This window comes from Colobus angolensis, unplaced genomic scaffold (assembly GCF_000951035.1).
Source record: "Colobus angolensis palliatus isolate OR3802 unplaced genomic scaffold, Cang.pa_1.0 Scaffold110, whole genome shotgun sequence".
In the NCBI taxonomy this organism is placed as follows: Eukaryota; Metazoa; Chordata; class Mammalia; order Primates; family Cercopithecidae; genus Colobus; species Colobus angolensis.
The window spans coordinates 2710877-2723307 of NW_012112031.1; the positions used below are offsets into that span (position 1 = coordinate 2710877).

Below are 12431 nucleotides of genomic sequence, written 5' to 3' on the forward strand. Positions count from 1 at the left end.
TGGATGGATGGATGGATGGATGGATGATTGCATGGATGATTGGATGATTGGATGGATGGATAGATATATAGTGAATGCCTGTATATCCTTCACCTAGTTAACATTTGTTTGTTTTCCTTCATGTATGTGTGTATATTTTGCTGAAATCATTTGAGAGTTCCTTGGAGACATCGTACACTTTACCCCCAAGTATTTTAGCATGAACCACCTAGGAACAAGGATAGTATATAAATAACCACAATAAAATTAATCACACTCAAGAAATTTACCGTTGATAGACGACATATTCAGGTTTGTTCTTGTTATTTCCACAATGCTGTGCGTGACTTCTCTTTAACCCTCATCCAGGACCCAGTCAAGGATCATACATTATATTTGCTGGTCATGTCTTACGAGTTTTCAGTTTCATTTAATCTAGAATTCCCTAGACTTTTATTTTCTTTTGGTGTCTTTTGATGTTTTTGGTATGTATAGTTTTATCATATTATTAAATAGATGCTATTTAAACATTTTATCCTTTCACTAAGTCAAGTAACTTTTTTGTTTTTAAGGTGGGTCATGATAACTGGGTACGTGGAGTTCTGTTCCATTCTGGGGGGAAGTTTATTTTGAGTTGTGCTGATGACAAGACCCTGCGCGTGTGGGATTACAAGAACAAGCGATGCATGAAGACCCTCAATGCGCATGAACACTTTGTTACCTCCTTGGGTATGTACGCCTCGTGAGGTCGCTGACATTAGATTTTGGAGTGCCAGACGTAACAGTGTTTTACATGATCATGTGAACTTTGCCAGGTAAGAAATGACCATGTGCTTTCAGGGCAGAATAGAGAAGACAGATGAAAATTTTGTGGATTCCTACCATTTGTTTTAAATTCTCCTTTCCTTAACTCTTTGTATCGTTAGCCTTATAATAAAAACATTACTTTCTGCACTGCACAACATTGGTTTTGGAAACCAGAGTTTGTGAAGAGGATACTTAACACTCTGATGGGTAATTTTTCTCCCCTATTAGTTTGTTTCTCAAACAAAATCTTCCTCAACCTTTCCCTCTGGCAGGTGTATACTATCAGGTACTAGAAACTCAGAAAATTGTATTTGATTTTAGTAAACATCCTCACTATCATTTGGACTTGCATCTGGAATTTAAGATAGTGAATACAGTCAAGTCTAATAAATACACTGAAGTATAATGGACCAAAGCCTCGGTAAGGTGGAGCTAATGCCTGCCCCACAGGATTGTTTCAAGGATTAGACACGAATATGGAGCATTTGTGCTATGCCTGGAACATAGTGTTCAGTAAATAGATATGATGAGACTCTTTATTGTTAGATTTGAGCCCTGCTGTGCCTTTAGTCCCAGCTACTCAGGAGGCTGAGGCTGGAGGATTGCTTGAGCCCAGGAGTTCTGGGTTACAGTGTGCTGTGCTGATCGGATGTCTGCACTAAGTGCAGCATCAATATGGTGACCTCCTGGGAACAGGAGACTCCCAGGTTGCTTAAAGGGGTGATCTGGCCCAGGGCATAAACAGAGCAAGTCAAAACTTCCCTGCTGATCAGTAGTGGGATCATAACTTTGAATAGCGATTGCACTCCAGCCTGGGCAACACAGTGAGACCCTGCCTCGAAAAAAAGAAAAAAAGGAAAAAAAAAAGATTCGAGCACCATTTGGGATGGGCCAAACAGGAACAGGCGTTTTTGTTGAGATGTTAATACAGGATTTGATCATTGAGTCTCAACTTCCCTAACTACATTGGCAAACTAGATACCTTCTTGGAGTGTGGGTATATTGGAGAAACCTGAAAACTGGTATTTGGGCTTTCTTATTTTGTGGCTCATTAAAAATTGTATCTGGCTCAGAGTGATGGAGGGTTGGGGACCGGGCAGGGTCTTGCTCTGTCACCCAGGCTGGAGTGCCGTGGTGCAGTCATGGCTCGCTGCAGCCTCGACTTCCCAGCTCAGACAGTTCTGCTTCAGTCTCCCGAGTAGCTGGGACTACAGGCACACACTACCATGCCCGGCTAATTTTTTTTTTTTATTTTGTATTTTGTAGAGAGGGGGGGTCTCACTTTGTTGCCCAGGCTTACTGTGGTTTTTAAATAAACCGTTTCTTTTTCTTTCAGATTTCCACAAGACGGCACCCTATGTCGTCACTGGCAGCGTAGATCAAACAGTAAAAGTGTGGGAGTGCCGTTGATTGCGTCTCCTTCGGCCCCTCCTCCCTCTTTTCCTCTGGATGCACTCTGATGATACCATGGTTACCCCCACTGAGCTCTGTTTAAATAAATATTGTCCTTTCATGTAAATTATTCTGGATGTAGATTGAGCTTATTAAATGTTACACACAAAGTATTCATGCATGGTGAATCCAAATTGTATACTGTAAATTTACATACGTTGTCTAGAAGTACCATAGGGGTTTAAAAACCTGGGCTGGCATTGGTCACACCAGGCCTAAGAAGGCAGAAGTTGAATCATTTGAACTAGGGCACTAAACTGAATAGTTGACAGTGTCATTTTATGTTGGATTATTAATTCCTGTTTTTCTTTCTGCTATCTGTTGGTGCCTGACTTGATGGCCTCATTTGGGGAAAAGTGGTGGTTATTAGGGCTTTTTCTGAAATGTGTATCTATGTAACATCACTTAAGTGTGCTTAATAAATCTTTAAGGATTTTAGATAATAAGGCAACAATTCAGAATCTTCTGAACCATCTATGTAATGAATGGGGATTACATATTGGATTTTTCTCATGACACATTTGCCAAATCAGTAGGATATATTTGTTTTGGCAGCCTATCAAGCAAAGGCTAGTGGTATATTTATGTAAGAAAATGACTGTAAATCTCAAGAAAAATCTCAGCAGCTAATTGCAACTCATTTATTTCATTTTGGTCTTAATGCTTTGTAAACAGGTCAAAAAGTCCTATCATACTCTAAGCTTCTATTTTACACACCAGACATACTTCTAGTTGTATTCTCCATACTATTAGACTGTAGTGATGTGACTTCCAAGTAGAATGTAATCTTCCCATTGAGTGTGTCATGGTACAAATCACTATTTGTTTTTGGTGTTTTAGGGATGTGCAATGTGCATTACATAATGACAGAAACACCGAGAAGGTTCTGTGTGTCCATTTGAAAGGAGTGGGAGGAATACAGCAGTTGGTTTTTCAACATGAATCTGATATTGATTTAAACTGTGTTTCACTTACAAGTTTTAAAAAAATGACAGGGTTTAATGGAGCGTGCATAAAAATGTACTGTTTTCACCTTTTGTTTATATGTAAATGTTTGTAAGTATATGGGCCTATCTGTAAGTGGATAAGTCTATATGTGTGTATCATACACATCAACCTCCATGTCCTTAGTCCTGGGTTTTTGAAAAAGTGCTAAAACGGACAAGTAGAATAAATCTTGCTGTGGAATGCCATGCTTTAGAACAAACCCTTTTTGATCTTAATGCTTCTGAAAACTAGGTCTGACTCTGGGGATTTTTTTTCCAGCCGAAGGAAAATCACTTCCGTTATTTTCCCCTCTAATTTAGCTGCTTGACGTTTTACACAGCCCAGATATATTGTATATTTTGACCCAAAGTTACAAGTAGGTTTAAGAGAATTTTTACCCGTGACTTTTGGAGCACTATTCCATTGTCAGTTATTAATAAAGAATTCCATTGCTTAGCTAACCAACAGGTTTTTTTTTCCCCAAGAAAGTTATTTGAAAAGTTAACAGAACAATGAGATAACAGTGACAGTTTAACAGAGAGAAAATTCTGAATTGCATTTTATTCATTTGTGTACTATGTGATTTTTTAAATGTCCCCTTTAGTATTTAATGGAAATTTGGTTCCTGCAAAAGACAAAGGGTGAGAGTTAACGTCCTGTAGATACACACAGAGACTAGGCCGTCTATTAACTAGAAGCAACTTTATGTCTAGCTTGTGTCTTTTTGTTTGTTTGTTTGCTTGTTTGTTTTTAGATTCCTGAGAGATGTCTCTGGAAGGGAAAGTTTTGAGAACTAATGGCTATTTTTGAGGACAAAAATTACATCTTAATTAAGCTAATTCCTTAAATCCATACAAGTAGGTGAATTTTCAGGACAATATTGCCTCACAACCCTGCTTACATTGAAAAGTCTTTTTCCCTTAGCTCTTCTGACTGGATTTTTCTACAAAAACTATGGAAAATATCTTTGTTCTTGTTTGCTGCTATTTTCTGTCCTATTTTGAGAAATATAAATACATAGAAATGGTGCATCTTAACATTTGTTTGTACATGTATAAATGTCTTGTATTTTAATTCATTTTTAGCATGAATTGTTTAAGGGTAAGCCACAACATCTAGAAATCACTCATAGATAATTGAACAATAAAGGAGAATGGTACCGATGCAGGAGGAAGCAAGCGGGTCTTCCCCTGCAGCACACAGCGACTTGCGTTGACGAAGGAGGAGGAAACGATTACTCTGTAAACAAAGTTATCCTTACTTGGGAGATTGCCACAGCCTGCTGCTGAGTTGAGTTACCAGACATCCTCCATGTGAGAAGCAGCGAACACTGAATCTCAGGGATGGCCCACAACTGGGTCCACATGTAACGAGCCCTGTTTAATAACGAAGGGGTGGGGAGAGCAGTCTGTCTACAACCTGGAATCAGATTTGCAAAGGTTTCCTGCGCTGCTGTCTGACACTGTCCTGTTGGTGCCCTTTCTGACTGTGTTTTCTGTTTTCTCTGTCTGCTGTCTAACCCTGTGCCTTGCCTGGGATAAGGACAATGATGAGGTTACTGGTTTGGATTGTAAGTAGAGGACTTTTATTCGTTGGTTTAGAGGTTCACTGCTGCTTTGTCACTTTCTCAATCAAATTGGCCACTTATTTAAGAAATAAAAAGCTGGTAGAATTGCATCCTCAGATGATTCTTGACTGTGTGTGTGTGTGTGAAAACAGACATTCCAGTGCCACCCAAGTATCTATAACGTGCCCAAGAAATCCTAGCTGTGCTCTGGAGAGTGCAAGCCATGGAAACTGTTCAGACATCGCGTGGAGCCTAGTTGCCTGTTGTCACGGCAGCTTGCACTTTAGGAGACTAAGACCGTCCCGGTTCGTCTGTGTGTGGTGTGACCAGTGGTGTGCCCAGAGCACTCCTCTCAGAATCACTAGTGTTAGCAAGTCCCAGGCTGGGGAGCACTCGCTGTAGTCTTTGGAAAGCTTTGGCTTTAGATTTACCAAGCCCCGTCTCCCCACTGCCAGTGCCCTGCTCTCCCGTTCGCCTCTTTCTGTTTCTGTGTGAACTTCCCAGTAATATCACTCGTTAAATAGATTTTCTTTAAATTTATTTAAAGAACAACTATTTAAAAGTAAAGGATATTTTGTTGACATTGGTGGCTTGATCGTCCTTAAGCAACTGAAGTTAAAATTGTTGAAGGAAAAGGCACTCACACTGGTTACTCTTTCTTGTCCAGCTGTATGTAAGTCCAGTGTGTTCATGAATCTAGCTGACACAAAGAAGAATCTCCTGGTAGAGAAGCGACGTGTAAAAAACTGGTGGAAAAAGGTTTTGGATTTTTTTCCAGTGGGGTGGGGGGAGGGCAAGCTGGATTTACAGGTCACGGCTGGACTGAATGGGCCTTTTCATCTTCCCACCGTATCATGGAAGTAGCTGCTTGCTTGTACTGCCTATCCTTCAGGCATCCCTAAAGCTCACTCTGAAGATGTGAGAGACAAACTCTTCGAGTCAAAGTTGATCCTGACACTGACATGAAGGCAAGCCTTGATTTCATATGAACATTGCAGAGGTGGCGATTGAGAAAACAGTTCCCCAGATTGTAAGAGTTCACTGAAGATATTGACACAATTTAAAAAAAAAAAATCAGTAAAGGAATGTATATAATATTGCTCTTGTGTTTTACAGTAAGATTTGTTGCTCTCAGACTGTGTAAAACAAAATTTATTCATGTTTTCTGCATATTAAAAAATCTTATTGTACCAATTGGTAAACTATTAAATGCCTATAAAACTAGATGTGATTTTTTTTTTTTTTTTTTTTGGTCTTCCTTTTCACAGGTGAAATCCTGATGGAAAGTGGGGCTGTCTGTAGCGCCAGTCACAAAGAATGACACGAATTGGTGTGAGGGCGGTAGGGCCTGAGGAGCTGCTGTTATTCAGGGCAGCACCCAGACTCGCTTTGCTGTCCCCTTTCCCCCAGGTGGAGGAGGGGGTGCCCTAGCGTGGGCCCTTACCATGGCGGGCGTCTGCGGCACAGGCCAGCTCTCCCCCACCCTCCCAGCAGCCCATTCTGACGATGGCTATTGCTGTGGCCAGAGTCAAACCCAAGATGGCCGGTTACAGGCCCAAGACTAGACTCTTGGGGTCAGAGTCTAGAGAGAAGGGACCCTGCCGGGCGCGGTGGCTCACGCCTGTAATCCCAGCTTTTAGGGAGGCAGAGACGGGAGGATAGCTTGAGCCCAGGAGTTCCGTACCTCTGGGCAATATAGCGAGACCCCGTTCTCCACAAAAAGGAGGGGAAAAAAAGATGGGGCCCTCCCCTCTTTGTTCTGTGAGTGAACCTCTTAACCTTGCTCAGTGGTCTTGGATTCGTGAAGGTAAATCCTTAATACTGTTTTCAAATTTGGTTGCAACATACCAAAATAAGAATGTTCATCTTTGTCCCAGAAACCCCAGCTCTGTGCTTGACATGGGGCCGTATCTTGTATTCAGGGCACCTACGAAGGACAGTTTGGTGATGTGCTGGTTCCTTTCTTACAGCCCAGCTGTTTTCCTGCCTCCTGTTGGGAGTAGTAGCCTCCCCCAAAATAGGAGCTTGGCCCAGGGCAAAAAAGAAACGGGCTGGGCGCAGTGGCACGCCTGTAATCCCAGCACTTTGGGAGGCCGAGGCGGGCAGACTGAGCTCAGGAGTTTGACACCAGCCTGGGCAATACGATGAAACCCTGTCTCTACTAAAAATACAAAAAATTAGCCAGGCGTGGTGGTGCGCGCCTGTAGTCCCAGCTACTTGGGAGACTGAGGCAGGAGAATGGCATGAACCTGGGAGGTGGAGGTTGCAGTGAGCCGGGATCGCACCGCTGCACTCCAGCCTGGGCAACAGAGCAAGACTCCAGCTCAGAAAAGCAAGAAAAAATAAATTGGCCTGAAGTTAGTTCACTGCACTTTTTTTGCAGCTTTTCCATCTCCTTGCAAGACTCTTCCAGGCCGAGATCCAGATGACAGGGCTCCGGGGCAGCATTAGTAGCACTATCCAGAAATGCTATTGGCTGTTCAAAACCTGGCAAGTAACTCGCTGGCATGTAACAGCCTCAAAACTCCTTCCAGGAGTCATGACTGTGTATGGCCTTTGATGCAGGGGGAGGGTAGCTGGCTGTGGCAGCTCTGTCTGTCCCTGCCTAGCCTGGCGAAACCTGACTTGTGTGCAGACAGTTCTTAACTGCTGACATACCAGAAGTTCTAGGACAGGGATCCTCAAAGTGCGTTCCTTGGTTCAGCAGCATCAGCAGCAGCTGGGAGCTCGTTAAGAGACGCAGGTCGTAGGCCCCACCTCAGACCCCCTGAGTTGAAATGGTGCAGCCTGCTTGCTTTATTTATAATCTACTTTAACAAGCCTTTCCAATGAATCTGAGGCAGGCTTAGGTTTGCGAACTACTGAGCTAAATGATTTAACTTCTCACCAAAGAAACTTGGGCACATCACTGGTCCCTTGGCCCCGCAGCTCAGGTTTGGATCCTGATCTTTCCTCTTTCATCCTGTTTACTTTTTGAGATGGAGTACCACTCTGTCGCCCAGGCTGGAGTGCAGTGGGGTGATCTAGGCTTACGGCAACCTCTGCCTCCCAGGTTCAAGCAATGCTCCTGCCTCAGCCTCCTGAGTAGCTGGGATTACAGGCACGCGCCACTGTGCCCAGCTAATTTTTGTATTTTTAGTAGAGACAGGGTTTCACTATGTTGGCCAGGCTGGTCTTGAACTCCTGACCTCCTGATGTGCCCGCCTGGGCCTCCCAAAGTGCTGCGATTACATGTGTGAGCCACCACGCCCGGCCCATCCTCACTTTGAACATGTGGAGTTTGTTCCTTTGTGACAATTTCCTATGATCTTTGTTGCCACTTGGTCACCTGACCTTGAGATTCTGTCTCAAAAATAAAATAATGGCTTACTCTCACAAATGAGGGCATTTCACCTGCCATTCAAGGATGGCTGCGCCCGCACCCTGGGCAGGGTTGGGGCGGGGGGGAGCCTGATTGATTTGGTAGTTTAGACCTTAGAGGTAGGGGAGAGGAAAATTTGGGCCACATCAGGATACCTTACTTTCCAGCTGTAGGATATATAGGAATTTCCCCAATTAAATCTGTGTGTGTGTGTGAGAGACAGTCTCACTCTTGCTGCCCAGGCTGGAGTTGGAGTGCAGTGGCGCGATCTTGGCTCACTACAACCTCTGCCTTCCGGGCTTCAAGCAATTCTCCTGCCTCAGCCTCCTGAGTAGCTGGGATTACAGGTGCCCGCCACCATTCCCGGCTAATTTTTGTAATTTTAGTAGAGATGGGGTTTCGGCATGTTGGCCAGGCTGGTTTCGAACTCCTGGCCTCAAATGAGCTGCCAGCCTCGGCTTCGCAAAGTGCTGGGAATACAGGCATGAGCCACCGTGCCCGACCCAGGACCCCACTTTTTAAAAAATTGAAACCTGTCACCTAAAAGAAGGGAAGGCAAAAGAACGGATTTCACACCTAGAGCCTCCACTTGCTTTATGGAAACAGCCCTTTGTCATTTGGGTCGTGAAAAGGTGTCTGAGGGCACTAATACACGTAAAGGAGCAGCCAGGAAATACGGGCCTCTCAGGTGACGGGGAGGTACAACGGCAATCACACCTGATCCGTTCGCAGCTTCACAGGAAGCCCCATTTTGAGAGGTACGTGAACGTGTGGTCCACATTCCCAACACTCAGTAGAGGGGAAAGCATGTGTAGGACACGCCGGTGAGACGGCGAAGGAAGCTGCTGCTGGGGCTGGGGCTGCTGGGAAGCACGAGAGGCTTCTGTAGCAGGCCACTTGCTGGTGGCTGTCCCCGGCTGTCACCTGAAACCTCCAGGTCAGAAGCACCTTTTCTCCAGTTGGCTCAGGAAAACTAACAGACTCAGGGTTGGAATATTTTTCTTTTCAGAATTTCCGAGACGTACAGATCTCTCCAAGCATCCCAAAAGGCGTTTGTTCCTGGTGGGGCCGAGGGCCTGTTCTTGGAGACAGATGGTGAGCAGCGGCCAGCAGCTGCCCTGAGTGCTCAACTTCCCCTCTAAAGACAGGCTTTGCCGGGCGCGGTGGCTCACGCCTGTGATCCCGGCACTTTGGGGAGGCTGAAGTGGATGGATCACGAGGTCAGGAGTTCAAGACCAGCCTGGCCAAGATGGAGAAACCCTTCTCTGCTAAAAATACAAAAATTAGCCGGGTGTGGTGGTGCATACCTGTAGTCCCAGCTGCTCGGGAGGCTGAGGTAGAATCACTTGAACCTGGGGGTGGAGGCTGCAGTGAGCTGAGATTGTGCCATTGCACTCCAGCCTGGGCGACAGAGTGAGACTGTCTCAATAAATTAAATAAATAAATAGAGACAGGCTTTGCCCCTCAAGTCCGCCTGAGTCTCGGCTCTCTAAATCCTACCCAAGAGTGGCAAACTTGAGGCCCTCCTCCCTGCCCCCAACGTCTCACCTCTGTGGAGTGCTACCCAACCTGCTTCCTACCTCGAATGAAGCGACATGGGCAGGTGGCCAGCCAGGGGGGTGTTAATGACCTCACGGGTCCAGCATGCACAGGGCCTGGCCCCACAGCCCAGCACCCCTCCCGACCTGGCCTTCACTGCAGTTTCTTCTATGCCCAATGACAGGTGACATTCGCCTGCACGACAGCGAGCCTGGTGACTGACTGGCAGCTCGGTGAATTCCAGCTGAGTGCCTGTGATTCCACCCCCTTACCTCCCGCTCAAGTGACAATGTAAGCATGACCTCGAAATTGACCTCATTTGTATCTATTCCTCTCCCAGTCACATTCCTGTCAGCCTTCACCATCCACCCAGACCGGGTTACAGAACACACAGGTGAGCCTGCGGCCGCAGGTTTCAAAAACTCACTTTATTCCAATGTGAAATGAGGACGTGATGGTTTAAAAACAAGAAAAAGTTCTTGCTCAGCGGTGGGGATACTTTGCTTGCTAGCTCACGCCCATCCCCTTTGAAACAAGGTGTCTGGACAGACCACACCCAAAAGCAGCTCTCCGTAAACCCAGGCGGACGCCCGTCTCCTCCAGGTCTCGGGGTGGTCACATCCTCCCCAACCAGGGCTCTGACAGCAGGCACAGAGCAGCAGCACAGGAAGGGGGGAGCGGGAAGAGCGGGGCCTGTGGGGGCCCCCACCACCCCCAGAGCTAGTCTCAGACCAGGAAGGGAGCTGGGCTCCAGAGAAGTGACATCACATCGGCACCTGTAACTTCCCCCAGCCCCGCCCCCTGCCCACTGTGCGTTAGGCAGCTCAGGTTAAAACGAGGAGAGGGATACATTCAGACTGCAGACCCCAAGGCTATGCCCAGCTGGGTGCAGGGAGTAGGGAGCCGAGTTGGGCTTGAGGGCACACAAGCCAGGGCCAGGCACACAGGCTCTGAGGGCCCAGCACAGCCAACCCCGACCCCTTCCTTTGGGAGCAGCAGCCAGACCGGGCCAATCACAACCAAAACAGCCCTGCGGCTCCTATCCTGCCCCAAACTAAAGTGCACCCCAAACCCTCCAGCCCTGCCACAGAGCTCTGGCTCCCCATCCCAGGACACAGGAAAGGCCCCTCCCCACCATGCTTTTTGGCTTTAAACCTGAACTTTCAGAGAGGTTGGGCCTAGGGGTAGTGGCAGCAAAAGCAGCAGCCATCATGTCGACCATACAAATGACCTGAGAAATCCCATCTGCGCACCACCCACTCAGGACTGGCTCGGGCTATGTACAGGGGAGAGGAACGGTCAACACTCACAGCCACGGACGCACTCGCACACGCCTGCTGGAGGGTGGGGGCCTGAGGAACACCTGCCCCCCAGCCGGGAACTGATGGCTGCACACGCCATTCACGTGTCTGCAATGGGGCCTCTGCATCATATATTCATTGAACCAGTGCAAAAACACCATTTGCGGGGCAGGCAGGCCAGGGTCCCAGGAAGATACGGGGGTGGGGTGGGGTGAAACGTGGAAGAAGAGGGCCTTGCTTCCTCTTCCGCCCGCAGGCACGCCCCCTTCTCCTGGAGTCTGGCTCCCTGGTGACGGGGCCGCTGGCTGACTGTCCGTCTGTCTCCCTCTCTATCCCTGCACGCTCGGAGAAGGGTCCTTGGCAGCCGGGGGCTGGGAGCCCAGGTCCTCTGGGGTCCCGGCTGGCGCGGGCTCAGTGGCCATGGGCTCCTCGGCCCTATCCTTGTTTCTGCTGGCCTCCTGGAGCTGGTGCCGCCGCGCCACCTCGGCTTTCAGATTCTCCAGGTCTTTTTGGCTGAGGAGAAGGGTGGGGATGGAGGCGGGACTCAGAGGAGTCCTGGGCCCTCCACCACCCTCCTGGCTTTTGGGATAAACTCAGGCTCTGTGCTCTATTCACTGGGAAACGTGTGTGAACAAGCGCTTTCCTCCCGAAGGCGGAAGGTCCCTGAACACGGAGAAGGTAAGGACCCCATACCTGACCCAGTCTCTGGGCTCCCCGCACACCCAATTCCAGTCACTGCCCTCCGTGGCCTCCCTCCAGAACAGATGGAGGAAAGTGGAGTCGGGGCGCTGCTCCCACACCCTGCTGACCATTTTAAATCCACTCCCCACATGAGGCCACACTGCTTGTGAGCACCCCGGGGAGGAATGGGAGGCGGCGGGGAGCGAACGAAGCCGCTTCTTAGGTACTGGATGGGAAGACGCCAAGATATACTGTGTGAAGCCGAGACACCAAGGTCTTCACTCATGGAATAGGAGGATGCTGAGTAAAATAAGGGGTGGGGCGCGGTGGCTCACGCCTGGAATCCCAGGACTTTGGGAGGCCGAGGCGGGCGGATCACGAGGTTGAGAGATTGAAACTATCCTGGCCAACACGGTGAACCCCCGTCTCTACTACACACACACACAAGTCAGCCGAGTGCGGCAGTGCGCGCCTGTAAGCCCCGCTTCTCGGGAGGCCGCTGAGCCCGGGAGCCGGGGCTGGCAGTGAGCAGAGATCGCGCCACTGCACTCCAGCCTGGGCGACAGAACCGGGCTCCAACTCAAAAACACAGACCACCAGGGCACGCTTCTGCGCGGGGCGGGGGCCTCACCTGAGAGGAATGAAGAGGATGCCGTTAATGACGTTCAGCTGCTCCAAGACGCTGGCCATGCTGGGGGCTGTGAACTGCGGGGCCGGGAAAGGAGCCGTGAGCCGGGCTCCCGCGCGCGCTGGGCTG

General features: G+C 48.2%; 2 protein-coding genes across 2 annotated transcripts in view; one reads left to right on the forward strand and one right to left on the reverse strand.

The window, feature by feature from the left end:
* PAFAH1B1 (platelet-activating factor acetylhydrolase 1b, regulatory subunit 1 (45kDa)) overlaps positions 1-6016 on the forward strand; it is a 100155-nt gene extending 94139 nt beyond the window's left edge. The window contains exons 10-11 of the mRNA XM_011956128.1: positions 552-708; positions 2123-6016. Coding sequence (XP_011811518.1) covers positions 552-708; positions 2123-2196 — 231 coding nt within the window. The 3' untranslated portion in view covers positions 2197-6016. The remainder of the gene's footprint in view (positions 1-551; positions 709-2122) is intronic.
* A 5076-nt stretch (positions 6017-11092) lies between these two features.
* CLUH (clustered mitochondria (cluA/CLU1) homolog) overlaps positions 11093-12431 on the reverse strand; it is a 22954-nt gene continuing 21615 nt past the window's right edge. Inside the window, exons 24-25 of the mRNA XM_011956394.1 lie at positions 12306-12423; positions 11093-11506 (exon numbers count right to left, since the gene is read on the reverse strand). Of these exons, the coding sequence (XP_011811784.1) occupies positions 11323-11506; positions 12306-12423 (302 nt within the window). The 3' untranslated portion in view covers positions 11093-11322. The remainder of the gene's footprint in view (positions 11507-12305; positions 12424-12431) is intronic.